Source organism: Cucurbita pepo, chromosome LG08 (genome assembly GCF_002806865.2).
Source record: "Cucurbita pepo subsp. pepo cultivar mu-cu-16 chromosome LG08, ASM280686v2, whole genome shotgun sequence".
NCBI classification, from domain to species: Eukaryota; Viridiplantae; Streptophyta; class Magnoliopsida; order Cucurbitales; family Cucurbitaceae; genus Cucurbita; species Cucurbita pepo.
This window is the reverse complement of record NC_036645.1, coordinates 95,194-109,329: the sequence shown is the minus strand read 5'-3', so window position 1 is coordinate 109,329 and position 14,136 is coordinate 95,194. Positions and strand designations below refer to the sequence as shown.

The 14,136-nt window shown below is 38.0% G+C and overlaps 3 protein-coding genes across 3 annotated transcripts; all 3 read left to right on the top strand.

The window, feature by feature from the left end:
* The first annotated feature begins 115 nt into the window (after positions 1 to 115).
* On the top strand, positions 116 to 3,665 carry LOC111800356. The gene is made up of 5 exons (XM_023684003.1): positions 116 to 383; positions 2,391 to 2,502; positions 2,863 to 2,934; positions 3,019 to 3,224; positions 3,306 to 3,665. The coding sequence occupies exons 1-5, from the start codon at positions 274 to 276 to the stop codon at positions 3,412 to 3,414; spliced, it is 609 nt and encodes a 202-aa protein (XP_023539771.1). The 5' UTR covers positions 116 to 273; the 3' UTR covers positions 3,415 to 3,665.
* Positions 3,666 to 4,141: 476 nt separating this feature from the next.
* Positions 4,142 to 7,496, top strand: LOC111800328. Its single transcript, XM_023683970.1, has 10 exons — positions 4,142 to 4,602; positions 5,243 to 5,312; positions 5,543 to 5,667; positions 5,823 to 5,931; positions 6,002 to 6,065; positions 6,156 to 6,211; positions 6,288 to 6,395; positions 6,497 to 6,646; positions 6,852 to 7,022; positions 7,109 to 7,496. The coding sequence occupies exons 1-10, from the start codon at positions 4,370 to 4,372 to the stop codon at positions 7,340 to 7,342; spliced, it is 1,320 nt and encodes a 439-aa protein (XP_023539738.1). The 5' UTR covers positions 4,142 to 4,369; the 3' UTR covers positions 7,343 to 7,496.
* Positions 7,497 to 7,947: 451 nt separating this feature from the next.
* Positions 7,948 to 13,866, top strand: LOC111800329 (NADH dehydrogenase [ubiquinone] 1 alpha subcomplex subunit 2-like). The gene is made up of 3 exons (XM_023683971.1): positions 7,948 to 8,124; positions 8,238 to 8,344; positions 13,380 to 13,866. The coding sequence occupies exons 1-3, from the start codon at positions 8,039 to 8,041 to the stop codon at positions 13,472 to 13,474; spliced, it is 288 nt and encodes a 95-aa protein (XP_023539739.1). The 5' UTR covers positions 7,948 to 8,038; the 3' UTR covers positions 13,475 to 13,866.
* Positions 13,867 to 14,136: the final 270 nt, after the last annotated feature.

Here is a 14,136-nt window from a genome sequence, read left to right as displayed (position 1 = left end):
AATTTTTAAAGTAAAAAAATTTAATTATTACAATATAGTTTGGTCGATGATCAATCGTAATCTTATCCACTAATGATTGCCCATTTTTTGTGGAAAGGACCTTTAAATTTCCCCAATTTTCCTCGAGGAGCGAGCCTCGTTCCCGCTAATATCCATCAATCCTGAAGCTTCTCCCTGTGCAACCCAGGAATTTTTCCAGAAGGTCGTGGAAGTGGGCAGACAGCTGAGTTTTTAATCTCGCGTCTTCATAGGCCGGCTCCATTCTCATCTTCCATGGCTCTCAATCCTAATCTATTTCAAAATGGGATGCCCGTTCCCTTCACCAACGAGCTTTTTGTATTGGCTAGAGATGGCGTAGAATTTGTGATTGATAAGATCCCCGGGTTAGTTCCATATCCCTTTTATTTCCTTTTCGATGCCCATTACGCGACCGACCATTATAATTGCACTAGGCTGGGAGTTTGCTGTGTGGAAGTTGCCTAAAATTGTGTCGGTTTCTTATTTGGTTTCTGTTTTTCTAAAATTTCTGTCTGAATTGGCAATCCGATTTGCGAATTTGAGTTGATTCCTGGCGTAGAGAAATCCTGATTGACCTTGATTGTGTGAACGTCTTTCATAATTTTATTCGTATACGCGAGGAGGAGTCGTTGAATTTAGGAACTTGATTTTTGTATTACAACATTAGAAATTTTTTGGGTTCTTGGAATTTTTCATTGCGTTGATTCGTTTGACTTTGTTCAATTCATGCATAATTTTCTCTTCTTTTTCATTTTGAAAACCAGTGTCCGGTCATTGATCCGCCATATGTAACTTACCAAGCTGAAGGGTACGAACCAATTGGGATTTATAGAATAATATTGTTGGACTTGTAATACCTGGATCTAGACTTCTATGGTCGAGGGGTTTTGGAGATCTCGGAATTTTCTCTGTCGCTTACTATCGTTATATTATTCGTATTAAATGGTTTCAGGATCTGTCTCTCTCTTTTCAGATTCAGTTTCTGGCAGTTTGATTATTTTTACTTGTGAAGGTATTCTGAACGAGGGAAGCAGGGTAACTAGCTAGATTGGAAAAAAAAAAAAAAATTAAGAATTCGTTACTTAATTTTTTAGAACAGTACGAGGCTGTCTAAAACTTTTTAAAACAATCTTAGGCGTCAAAATGTTCATACAAAAGGTTAGAAGCTTTATTTAGGGTTGTAATGGCCGTGAAAGGGGAGTACTCATCAGTCATCTCATCAACCGGAAAACAATTTCTTTGAGTCAAGAAGGTACATTGTCGCTCGTTAACCTCACCCTTTGAAATGTGGCTTTAGTGTCTATTTAGGTTTGGCAGTTTTGTCTCCAGAAAAATCCTTGTGGCACAATCTATTGACAAGTAAATATAGGCTGGTCTACTCGGAAGGACGAAAGGTTTAAGTTGAAAAGGTTGGTCTACTCGGAAGGATGAAAGTTGAGTACTAGAGCCTTGACAATGTTGGTAATACCTTAGTTGGGGTGATGTCTAGGTTGGCTGTCCGCCCCTCAAGCTCATTTTTCTAAGGTTTGACGGTATAGCTGGTGATAAATCTTGTCTGGACTGGTTGTTATCTCTTGGTTTGTATAGATCTTGTTGCATGATGGCAGAGGAGGTTCTAGATCATCCTCCTTCCGGAGATATGGGAAGAGTTTGTGGAAGGCTACTTAATTAGCCATCTTGTTGAATATATGGTTTGAAAGGAATAGAGAATTTGTTAGCTGTGGAGAGGTCTTGGGAGGCGGTCTAGTCTATGGTTAGTTTTAGTACCTCCTCTAGGTATAGTGGCAAAGGAGTCTTGCAGTTACCCTTTGTTCCTTAATTCTTAAATTTGTAGCTCTTTCACGTAATTTGGTTTTTGTTTTGGTCCCTTCTATCCCTTGTTGGTTTCTTATATGCTGGTTGTATATCCTTTCATTTTATTTTCTCTATGGTTTTTCATTAAAGAGATTTTTTGTCAAGAATTTTCAATGACAAAGAGTTCATGGAAGGAAAGCATTTGGGATGGGATATAGCAACGAGCCTCAATTTTGTACTCCAAGCCTGTTGTCTTATGATGCTGAAGGTTCTTATGTTTCTGTTGTCTCTGATAAGGGGCTGTTCTTTGGCGTGATTTATTTTTCTCTTTTTGTGGGGCATTTAGCATGAGGCAGATAGTATGATTCAAAGGGGTCAAGTGTTGTTTAGGCAGATTCTGTTAACTAATTTGTTAAGTCTTATTTTTAAGTTTCTATACTATAAAAATTAGAAGTTTTTATCCAACTCTGACAGATTTTATTAGTAATCAATGCCTCCTTTGTATCAATTTGGATGAACTTGGTCATAAATGGCAGAGATGATGCATAAGCGTAATGTGTTTTTACTCTCTCTTTTAGGGCTAATACTGATCGTGTTAAAGCAAAAGGGACTATTTACTTGTCAAATGTACGCATGGTCTTTGTGTCAAGTAAACCAGATCCATGGTTTACTGCATTTGACATGCCTTTGGTATGTACTTTCACTCTGTATGTTTACTTTCCTTCTTGATGCTTTTTTCTTTTAGACTTGTCTATCTTTGGAGGCTAACTAGTGGAATTTTTGCTTGTATAAACAAAAGGGTTTTCGTTGTGAATCCGTTTGTTGTTGAATTCATTGCATCATTTGTATTTCTAGAAACCAAATTTAGACTTTGCACCATCTGCCCTAGCAATTATCCTTGTATTCCTTTTTCCTTGATAGCCGAATCACTATCATCATATATGTCTTATTGGAGCCCATTTTTTTGTTTGGCTCTCTTTTGTGGGCTTTATTTTTGTATACCCTAATGTTCTCTCATTCTGTCTAATATTTTGCTTGTTGCTTTTGCAGCTCTTTGTTCATGATGAAAAATTTAACCAGCCAATATTTTTCTGCAACAATATCTCTGGATTAGTCGAACCTGTAAGAATGCGAACTATTAAATTCATCTTGTTTAGTGTGTCCGAGTCCCACTTCAGACAGCTTAATCAATAGCTTATCTCACAGGTGGTGCCTGATGACCAGCACAGAGCTCTCTATTCGACACACTCGTTTAAGATTTTGTTCAAGGAAGGGGGATGTGGTACCTTTGTACCACTCTTCTTCAACCTGCTGTCTTCAGTGAGGCAATACAATCAATACACAAATGCAGGTCCTCGAGTCGATCCATTGCAGGCAGCACAAACTCCTGTCGATGAAATGATGAGACATGCGTAAGTTATCGTCGTCAAATTCGATCTCATGGTCAAGTTAGAATTTTTCATTTGATTGTGTTTTTGCTGTTTAACTTGCAGATATGTGGATCCACACGATCCGACCAAAATCTTCTTACAGCAGCCATCGACAGAGTCCCAGTTAAGGCGGCGCACCTACCAGTCCCAACCAGCTGAAAATGCAATGTGAAGTTAGTTGACCGACCTCATGCAAATAGTTTTGTTGGTTGGTTGGTACTTTGTTATCATATAAGTAATAAGTGAGGGAGTTGACGATGGAACGAGTGAATACTTGTACAGTTGAAGGATGGACCGTTGAATTTAAAGTTACGGTTAGACCCAATTGTTATCTACTTAAGCTTCTACTTAACTCTTCCTGTCTGTTATATTGCCTGTGGCCGGATGAAAGGATTTACATAAAGAATTTGTTCAACTTAAATATAATAATAGAAGTGTATCCTGTTCTTATGATTGTATGGCCTTTGATAGCTGTTGGGTTTTATTTATTTATTTATTTATTTGCTTTTGAAGTTTGGCATTAACTACCCTTTGCGTGGCTTCCTTTGGTGTGTGGTAAACCTTTGGGGCTGATCGGTGTAGTTCCCTTAATGCCATACCAAGTATTGATCATAGTGATCGAGGGGCTAAGTTTTATATCTAATCATGCTGTACCTTAGGCTTCTGAGGTACACTTAGAAACCATTTGCCTTTAAATTTGTAGCAAATTTGAATTCAATAATCAACTTGCAGGAAATTAATTGAACGTGATAATTTGTAGCTTAAATTACAAGTTCAGTTATGTTTAAATTTCCAGGGGGCTGTAATGCTTTGAGTGAAGATATTGTGTTTGAAGTTATTTAGCCACCTTCGTGTTAGGGATGTTTTTAGTTATGTTGGTGGTTTGTTTCCTACTGTTGTGTAATGCACCATTAGAAGGATTATCCATTCATAATTTAGACTATTATGTATAATTTAGCCAATCTACCTGGGGAAATGATAAGTCTTTGAGGGAGATTTCTTTTGGAATGCGATGTCGATGAAAACGCATTTCTACGGAAATTATGATCAGATCGGCATCTGAAATTGACCAGTAGACCTGAAATCAAGTCAAATCGAAGCTGACCCAAATTCGAAGAAGATAAGGGATGGCCAGTGTGCTGAAACCTACGCACATTCATCGGCATCCGCGTTCTCATCCCATATTCCATCACTCACAACGACATCGCAACCTCAAGCGCTCCATAGCGCAAATTGGATATCAACCGCGCCGTCAGTTCATTCGAATCACCCAAATTAAGTGCAAGTATGAAGATTCTGGCAACGAACAGCCACCTCGTTCTACTCCCACTGCCTTGCAACTCTACTCCGACATCGAGAGGTTTCCACCTTTCTTTCCCTTCTGCTGCGTTGCGGCTTTTGTTTTTTTTTTTTTCTTGGGAATTTCGTTGCTATTTCCTTGATTGTAATCAATCGGCCTGGTGAATGTTTTGCAACTTCTGTTTGTTTTCTTGAGTTAACTCTTGCTAGTTCAACATTTTCCCTTACTTACCTTTCAGTCCTGCTTTAATTCAATCGGGCATTGGTTAGAAATGCTTAAAAGTGCAAAATGAGAGAGTGAGCTTTGAGAGAGTACAAACGTTCAAGAAACGTTCAAGAAATGTTAGGGTAGACAACAGGACGACTAAGTGACATCTTATCATCCCCCAGCTAGCGCACAGGGATTTGTTGTAGTATGTTGCTTATTGCATGGCGTTGTGGGTCTCAAGTCCAATTACTTTTGTAATTACTTTTGTAATTACTCTTTTTGCAGTTGAACAGCTTTTTGTAATTTTCTTGGTTCCTGTTCATCTTTCTCTCGTACTTTTCAACATACATCTTAGAATAAAGTCCCTTGTTTCTTGACAATCTGATAGATAGAAGTCCTTTGTTTCTTGGCGTAGTGGGCTAACATAGGTAACCAAAGTTTGTGTTCTTGCATACCATTGCTAGGCTAAACTTCTTTTTTCCTGTGTTTCCAGATTACTAACTGAGACAGTTAGGCAATCACAAGAGTCCTGGGGCGGTTTAAAAGACTGGACAGAAGTTGAGGTGATAAACAATCGCCATATCTTTGTATTCCTTGATTTCCATGATTGACTACCACTCAATTGCTATCCATACATGTATTGGTTCATATCATCTGTGGAAAATATACTTTTAGCTTCAATCGACATATATTTTTATCAGCTAATAGCATCTAATGGAATAGAGCTGTTCATTTTTACCCCATTCTCTTCTCGTAAACTCATAAAAAGTTAATCTGCATTGTAAAATTTCAGGGAGCATGGGTTCTCAAACCACGTAACTCAACACCGAAGTACGTCGTACATTTTGTTGGGGGTGTATTTGTTGGAGCTGCACCTCAGCTTACATATCGCTTGTTTTTGGAGCGCCTTTCAGAGAAGTGAGGCTCTTAGATCTTGTATATCTGTACTATACTTGGATTGTGATGGAACAGTTAACCGTGTTCCCGAGTGTTCTATTATCATCCTTTCATAGTTCTTTGATCCGTATCAGGATCATATTAGATGTTTAAATGTTTAATGGACTATGAATCAGGGGTATTTTCATCATTGCAACACCCTACTCTAGTGGATTTGACTATTTCTTAATTGCGGATGAAGTGCAGTTTAAATTTGATCGGTGTCATCGGGCACTTTCCGAATCAGTGAGTTTTCTGTTCTCCATTTTTTCCCCTAAAATCTTGAAGGAAGAAGTTAATTAGTGAATTCATACAGGTTGGAGATCTTCCCATTTTTGGTATTGGCCATTCTCTGGGATCTGTCATCCACCTTTTGATTGGTATCGTATCATCTCTTTATGTCATGTCAGGAACTGATTGGGTTTGCAGCAAATCAAATGGGTTAGATTGCTAACTTATCTGTTCATCAGGATCAAGATATGCTGTTGAAAGAAGTGGAAATGTAGTAATGGCATTCAATAACAAGGTATTTTTGCCACAAATCTTAAAGGAGTGACCTTCTCTCCGTTATAGAGAATTGACAAAAAGTTGTGTATTCACAGGAGGCAAGCTCAGCTGTTCCTTTGTTCTCCCCAGTGCTTGTACCAATGGCTCAAAGCATGGGGCCTCTCTTATCACAAATTGCATCATCACCCACTTTTCGTCTTGGGGTGAGATCCTTTTATGATCCTTTGTGCTGATTAATGTGCATAGTTTTTAGTTTTTAGTTTTGAGATTAGGAAGTCTCATTTTTGTTAATAAGCACCTGCAGGCAGAGATGACAATGAAGCAATTTGAAAATCTTGGCTCTCCTATTATGAAGCAAGTTCTTCCTTTAGTTGAGCAGCTCCCTCCCTTGTACATGGACCTGGTGAGGGGAACACAAGATTTTACCCCAAACCCAGAAGAAACTCGACGACTCGTACGTTATTTAAAACTATTTATGCTTATACTTGGTTGTATAGTTTAATTGGGTGAAATAGTAAACGATGAGTTTTTAAGATGATGATATACCTGGCCTGTCTGTGGTCTGGACTTCACAATTAGCGCAGAAGACACTCTTAGACTTTAGTTATAGGCTTGCACTAACTTGTTCTTGTTCTTGTTCTTGTGGAATGCTTGATCAGATAAAGTCATACTATGGCATAGCCCGAAACCTTCTCGTGAAGTTCAAGGACGATACAATCGATGAAACTTCGATGCTAGCTCAGTTGCTTAGCTCGGAGTCTGCAATAAGTTCGATGCTGGACATGTCAACTCGGTCGTTGCCTGGCAATCATGGGTTGCCCTTGCAGCAGGTCCTCCTTACTCCCTCCCTCCCTCCCCGTTTCATCATGTTTTGCTGATTATTATTTGAAACTAAAGGGATCTTTTGATGATTTAGGCCCTCCCCGACGTACCGCCAGCAATGGTGGATGCTGTAAGCAGAGGTAGTGAAGTTTTTACCAATCTAACTGCGGGGACACCTTGGGAGACCGCAGCAAAAGAAGTAGGGAACACATTTGGCATTGACTCAAAAATCCTTGGGGCTGAAGTAAGCAAGGATCTAGAGCTGCTGGTGGATGTGGTAACATCATGGATGGCCTCAAACATGGGTCCGAAACTGTTGAGGCCATGAATATTATCATGGCGTTCAGTTTGGCAGCCATCCCACATATTCAGTTCATGTCTATAATACACAAGTACTGCCATGATTATGAATTGATGAACTTAAATTACAGTGAGTGATAATAATATTGTGTTTCAAAAGATCATATAGATGCCAATTTTCTGTAAGACAACATCTTAGATGCTACAAAATTCTTGTAGCTGAAGGCATGAGGTAACTACTCTGGGCTATATGTGTTTGTATACATTGGAATTTTTTAAAAAAAATTTACGAAAATTGTCGGTCTTATTTTCTAAAAGATGTTTCAAATTCATCGATCTTTAACATCTTCAGCTGTGAAATTGAACGGAAGTGCGAGAGCTATAGGATTGGTTTTTTTCTTATTGTAGCCTGTTTTTAATTATTTGTTAGAAGTTTTTTATTTTGTTGTTAGGGTCTTGAAACTAAGAATGGAGTTCTAAATCTTTTGAATTTTATGGTTTAAAATAATTTTTAGTATGTTGTGAAATTAAAAGGCTATGGAAATTACCAATATACCCTTAGAAATGAAGAAATTAACCTATGGTACCCTTTTGAAAATGGACAATAAATAAATAAATAAAGGCAATGTTGGTGTGTTTTCTTACTAATTGTCCGGTAGGCATTTGGGGGAGTGGGGGTTCATTCATCTGAGTTACGAGAGCACGAACGGCGAGAGGAGCAGAAATGGCATGGAGAGGACAGCTATCCAAGAATTTGAAGGAGCTTCGGATCTTGTTCTGCCAAACCTCTCCTTCAAGCGCCCCCGCTAGGTATTCATTTTCTGCTTTCTCCTTCGCTTTGCGATCCCTTCTAAAAACAACAAATCCTGCTCCCGGAGCTTATTGTCACAAATTGTTGATTAATGGAGTTTCGGCTCTGACAGGACGTTTGTGGAAAAGAATTACAAGGACCTCAAGACTTTGAATCCCAAATTTCCTATATTGATCCGCGAATGCACTGGAGTCGAGCCGCAATTATGGGCTAGATATGGTACTTCACCCCCAATCATTTCATTTCGTTTTATTCTCTTCTCTCTATATTTCGAGATTCATTCGGGCTTTGCTCGTCTTTGCTCGTCTTTGCTCCACATTCTTTTCATGTTGTTAATGATATGACGAAAAGGATTTTGCTGCTATACTGAAGCACGATTTCATTTTGGGTTTATTTCGTCAAGCTTTGCAATTTTCTTTCTTTTCTTTTGTGAGCTGTGAAATTTGACTGGTCCTGTGGTGGTTACAATGAAGGTGACGTTTACATTCAGATTGTTTATGATTTTGTATGAATCATATTGCGTCATGTTAATGCTGTAAGTTTTTCATTTATAATCTCAGGTTTTTTAATGTTAGGTTTGCTCAATATCTATATTAGTGCCCTTCGAGTATTACACTTTTATTACCTGCTTTCATTATTTTAGATGATTGATTTGTTCGCTTAACATTTTTTAAGATTTAGAATGATTTAGAACCATTAATCTTCATTGGGATGCTTTTATCTTTCCTTTTTTTTTTTAATCAATTTTTTTATTATTTTTTGAGTTTATGGATTTTGTATTTTTGAGCATTAAGAAACAAGCTTGTTAAAGCACTCTCTCTGGACATTCGTTTCGTTATATGGATGCACCTAAGTCGGGCCTTTTTAGTGGACTACTTGGGAGGAGCACAATAGTCGGATCTTCAAAGAAAAGGGAAGTTCTTTTGATAGTTTTTTCTGAAAAAATTATCGTTCTTGCAATGGCTGGGTGTCAATGCACATCTTATTTTAGCTTTTATAGCCTATGTACAAAAGGTACGGGCTACATCAGGAGTCTACTTGGAAGGTTAACCGCTGTACAAAAAGAAATTGAAGACATTCATCTATCTTTAGTTATGATCCTAAAAAATTTTGGGTCCATTCTCTCAATGACTTGAATGTACCCAGCAACGCTACCATAATCTTCCTGTCAAATTATTATGACTCATTAGATTGTTTTGACATGGTGGACTTGAAAGGATTCATATCCTATGTTATTTGCAAGAAAATAATAACATGGACTCAAGAATGAGAGTTTAAAGGTCACTAAATTTGTACATCATACTCTGTGAAATAAAAAAATTATGTCATTCTTTTAAGTAATCAAAATTCTAACCAGAAATGTGATGAAGTTAGGTTTTTTTTTTTTCCACTAACATTGAATGAGCTCATTGTTATTTATTCCCTCATGAAGAACCACAACTATCACTTACTACATGTCTCTATTTGAAATGCCACAAAAAGTGGTTGGAGATATAGAAAGATTATTCAGAAACTACATGTGGAAAGATGGCTCACACCTTGTTCGATGGAATATTATAAACCTCCCAACGAAAAATGGAGGTGTGAGATCCCACGTCGGTTGGGGAAGAGAATGAAGCATTCTTTGTAAGGGTGTGGAAACCTCTCCCTAGTAGACGCGTTTTAAAAACCTTAAGGGAAAGCCCAAAGAGGACAATATCTGCTAGCAGTGGGCTTGGGCCGTTACAAATTGTATCAGAGCTAGACACTGGGCGATGTGCCAACAAGGAGGATGAGCCCCGAAGAGGAGTGGACATGAGGCGGTGTGCTTGCAAGGACGCTGGGCCCTGAAGAGGGATGGATAGGGGGGTCTCACATTGATTGGAGAAGGGAACGAGTGTCAGCGAGAACATTGGGTCCCGAAGGGGGTGGATTGTGAGATCCCACATTGGTTGGGGAGGAGAACAAAGTATTATTTATAATGTGTGGACACCTTTCCCTAGCAGATACATTTTAAAAACCTTAAGGGGAAGCCCGAAAGAGAAAGCCCAAAGAGGACAATATCTGCTAACGGTGGGCTTGGGCCGTTACAGGAGGCCTCGGTCTTCTGTCGATAAAGAAGAAGAATAAAGCTCTCCTCGCCAAATGGATAGGGAGATATCATCATGAAGGGAAGGCCTTGTGGAGAAATCTTAAAAATGTCAAATAAACTCCTACATCAAACAAAAATCAACCCCCTCCATCTTCTACATAAGGGCCTTCGAAGTACATAAAGAAACACCAAAACCTCATCACCGACCAAACTTGCCATAGGGTGGGTGATGGAGGAAGCACATCTTTTTGGACCAACCGATGATTTAAAACACCACGCTGGCCCTGAGGTATCCACTTTTGTACCGGCTCTCTCATAGCAAAAAAGTGACGATCAAAGAAACGTGGAATGTTGTCAACAAATTTTGAGACCTGAAGCTTGGTAGGAATTTAAAGGATAATGAAGCAACGGAATGGGCCGAATTAAGTCTTGACCTTGTCCTTGTGGTATTGTCAAACAAAGCAAACTCACTGATTTGACTCCTCAGTGCTGACGGGGTCTTTTCTACAAATTTTTTGATGATGGACATGAGGGAAAAGGCAAAAGTAATATATCCCACGCTAGCAAAGACTGTATGGAAAGGACATCAGCCTAAAAATGTGAAGTTCTTCCTTTGGAAAATAGCGCATAAAACCATTAGCACAAGTGAAAATCTTTACCAAAAAAAAAAAAAAAAAAAAAAAAANGGAGGCCTCGGTCTTCTGTCGATAAAGAAGAAGAATAAAGCTCTCCTCGCCAAATGGATAGGGAGATATCATCATGAAGGGAAGGCCTTGTGGAGAAATCTTAAAAATGTCAAATAAACTCCTACATCAAACAAAAATCAACCCCCTCCATCTTCTACATAAGGGCCTTCGAAGTACATAAAGAAACACCAAAACCTCATCACCGACCAAACTTGCCATAGGGTGGGTGATGGAGGAAGCACATCTTTTTGGACCAACCGATGATTTAAAACACCACGCTGGCCCTGAGGTATCCACTTTTGTACCGGCTCTCTCATAGCAAAAAAGTGACGATCAAAGAAACGTGGAATGTTGTCAACAAATTTTGAGACCTGAAGCTTGGTAGGAATTTAAAGGATAATGAAGCAACGGAATGGGCCGAATTAAGTCTTGACCTTGTCCTTGTGGTATTGTCAAACAAAGCAAACTCACTGATTTGACTCCTCAGTGCTGACGGGGTCTTTTCTACAAATTTTTTGATGATGGACATGAGGGAAAAGGCAAAAGTAATATATCCCACGCTAGCAAAGACTGTATGGAAAGGACATCAGCCTAAAAATGTGAAGTTCTTCCTTTGGAAAATAGCGCATAAAACCATTAGCACAAGTGAAAATCTTTACCAAAAAAAAAAAAAAAAAAAAAAAGCCTTACATCATGCTTTCTCCAAATTGGTATCCATTATGCAAGAAAAAAATGAAAAAAAATGAAGCACAAGGCCACTTGTTTATGCAATGCACATACACTTATAATTTCTGGACAATGATTCTCAATATATTCAGATGACATCTCACATTTCCTAGGGAGGTAAAGGATCTATTGGATATGGCCTTAACGTACCACCCTTTCAAGAATGCAAAAGCCCTACTATGGAAAAACCTCATCATGACTTTCTTTTAGAATCGGTGGAAAGAAAGAAATAAGAGAATATTTGCAGAAAAATCACATACCTATAAAAACTTAACGATAATGTTGTTTACCGAGGTATATCTTGGTGTAAACTGTCTAATATTTTTACTTTCTATAGTTATACATCCCTCGTTGCAAATTAGGAAGGTCTTTTGCAAACGATATTACATCCCTTTTGTAAATTTCAATCATCAATGAAATTGTTTCTTATCGAAAGAAGTACAACTATTTATCAAAGTATCAAGACATGTCCACTCTATTTATTTATTTATTTATTATTATATGTATCAAGAAGCGGTCAATGATGATGTTATCATTGGTCTTGAAAGTTTGACTCATTTGAAATATCCCAGACAGCCTAGACATACAGCCTAGACATACTTTTTAATGATTATTTTGATGAAGAAAATAATTTTCAGGAGGAATATGGATAGATGATGAAGTTAAGTTTTCTTTGATCTTGGATACCCTCAGATATTTTAGAACTAATCGATAAAGAATGCCAAATCTGTAGAATCATGGGGCAGCAAAGGTAAAAGTAAGACTGATGATCCGTGGGGCTGGAGGAATATATAGGACGATGAAAAAAACTTCATGTGAACCTGGGAAAAATTTAGATATCGTGATTTTTCCTTTAATTTTATCAGAAATGTTAATGGTTCCTTTAAGTATCTCCCAAATTAAAGTTTTGAACTTCTATGGATTTCTATTTCTATCCATTCAAGCGTATTTGCATATGTTGGGTTTAAGGATTCCAGAATCCTCTGTGACGTTATTCAAAAGGCACTTGCAGACAAACGATCTGAGTTATAAAGCCACAACCACTTGTCTTCCACAGGCCTGACCATTGATTCAACAAGGGTATCCAGAAGAGAAATCCTTTCTTGGGCCTCCAAATCATTAAAGTTTCTTCCGAAGTTTAGGTCCAAGAAAATTTTGTGGAATCCCATAATTCACTTATAGGAAAGCGTTTGGAACAACGATAATTCAGGAGAAAATTTCTCAGTATCTATTGTTTGCTCAATACCTTACATAATAGTTTCTCTTGAAACCAATGCCTCTTTCTGTTCGAAAGTGGCTTTCGAAGGGGCCAGCACCAATCACTTTTGGGACTCCATATTGTTTAAGCTAGTTATCAAATAAAGTTATTAATGGACTTCAATGCCTATTGAACTTTGAAATTTTAGAAGAACGTAAACGGGACTGTGGAAGAGTGAAAAGGGAAAAAGAGGAGGGCTTAAGATTTTGGTTCAAGACGGAGGTTATGAATTGATAAACAATTGTCGAGATTATCATCTGAAAATTGGAAGTGGAGGATGTGCTTTGGTTTGGCCTGATCATAGGAAATTGGTGAATGATAGTATATGTTTCTTATGAATGCTAATATCTCGCAAGTGTTTGACGTTAATAGCCATAACATTAGATAAATTCTTTTTAGAAGGATCAATAATTTGCTGAAATTTGGAGGTTATGTGATTGCAATATGCTTCTTATATGTTCGTCTTTGGTTAATGCAGCTGATTACATTTCCTTTCTCTTTTTAATTTAATAGATATGGGTGTTGAGAGGGTTGCTCGTTTAGAGGGTTTGAGCGAGGCACAGATCTCCAAGGCACTCGAAGACCTAGTTAAAGTTGGGGCATCCTGAAGGAGTAGTAATCTGCTGTGCTATTGTACTTGCAACAGACGTTAATAAATGCACGAGAGGAACTTCTGTGGAGATGCTTTTCTGTTTACATTCTATTCGCTCTTTTTTTTTTCTTTGAGATTATTGCTCAAATACTCAGCTTGAGAAATCATGTTTCTGGGACGTATGTCTTTGTTTATATAAATAGTTTCTCCGGGAGGTATTATCAGAAGGAGATTTCTCATTTTTCCTAAAGATGAATTTATCGCACTAGTAGTTTCCTGGAATTAGACTTGGAGGAAATTTATTTTTCTTCTTTTTCCTATGAAGGTTACGTTGTTGTTGAATGGTTGGGCAGCATTTATGCATCAGATACTGTGTTCTTATCTTCTATGTGAAATTTTTTGATGTAATATCATTCGAGTTCTGTCACCTAGTTTACAATCTAAATTGACATAAAAGTATTGCATGGTTTCTTATTCTTATGTTATGAAAAACTCGGGTGAGAAATTCTTCTTTGACTTATGGAGAGAATTGAACTGTTTTTTTCTTTAAGGCCGACATGGCAGGATGTGCAGAAAGAAACAAGAGGGTTTGAAGCTCCCCCTTCAGGTTTTTCCAAAGCATAAGAAAGATGGTTGTGGTGATAGCAAAAGCAATGCTGAACTTCTGGATGAAAGTTA

Excerpts from the sequence above, each read along its gene's own strand:
- LOC111800356 (XM_023684003.1), top strand. The coding sequence starts at position 274 with ATGGCTCTCAATCCTAATCTATTTCAAAATGGGATGCCCGTTCCCTTC. Across the intron at positions 2,503-2,862 it reads CTGCATTTGACATGCCTTTG|CTCTTTGTTCATGATGAAAA; the intron begins GTATGTACTTTC and ends TTGCTTTTGCAG. Across the intron at positions 2,935-3,018 it reads TCTCTGGATTAGTCGAACCT|GTGGTGCCTGATGACCAGCA; the intron begins GTAAGAATGCGA and ends CTTATCTCACAG.
- LOC111800328 (XM_023683970.1), top strand. The coding sequence starts at position 4,370 with ATGGCCAGTGTGCTGAAACCTACGCACATTCATCGGCATCCGCGTTCT. Across the intron at positions 5,668-5,822 it reads TTGGAGCGCCTTTCAGAGAA|GGGTATTTTCATCATTGCAA; the intron begins GTGAGGCTCTTA and ends ACTATGAATCAG. Across the intron at positions 6,212-6,287 it reads TAATGGCATTCAATAACAAG|GAGGCAAGCTCAGCTGTTCC; the intron begins GTATTTTTGCCA and ends GTGTATTCACAG.
- LOC111800329 (XM_023683971.1), top strand. The coding sequence starts at position 8,039 with ATGGCATGGAGAGGACAGCTATCCAAGAATTTGAAGGAGCTTCGGATC. Across the intron at positions 8,125-8,237 it reads CCTTCAAGCGCCCCCGCTAG|GACGTTTGTGGAAAAGAATT; the intron begins GTATTCATTTTC and ends CGGCTCTGACAG. Across the intron at positions 8,345-13,379 it reads GCAATTATGGGCTAGATATG|ATATGGGTGTTGAGAGGGTT; the intron begins GTACTTCACCCC and ends TTAATTTAATAG.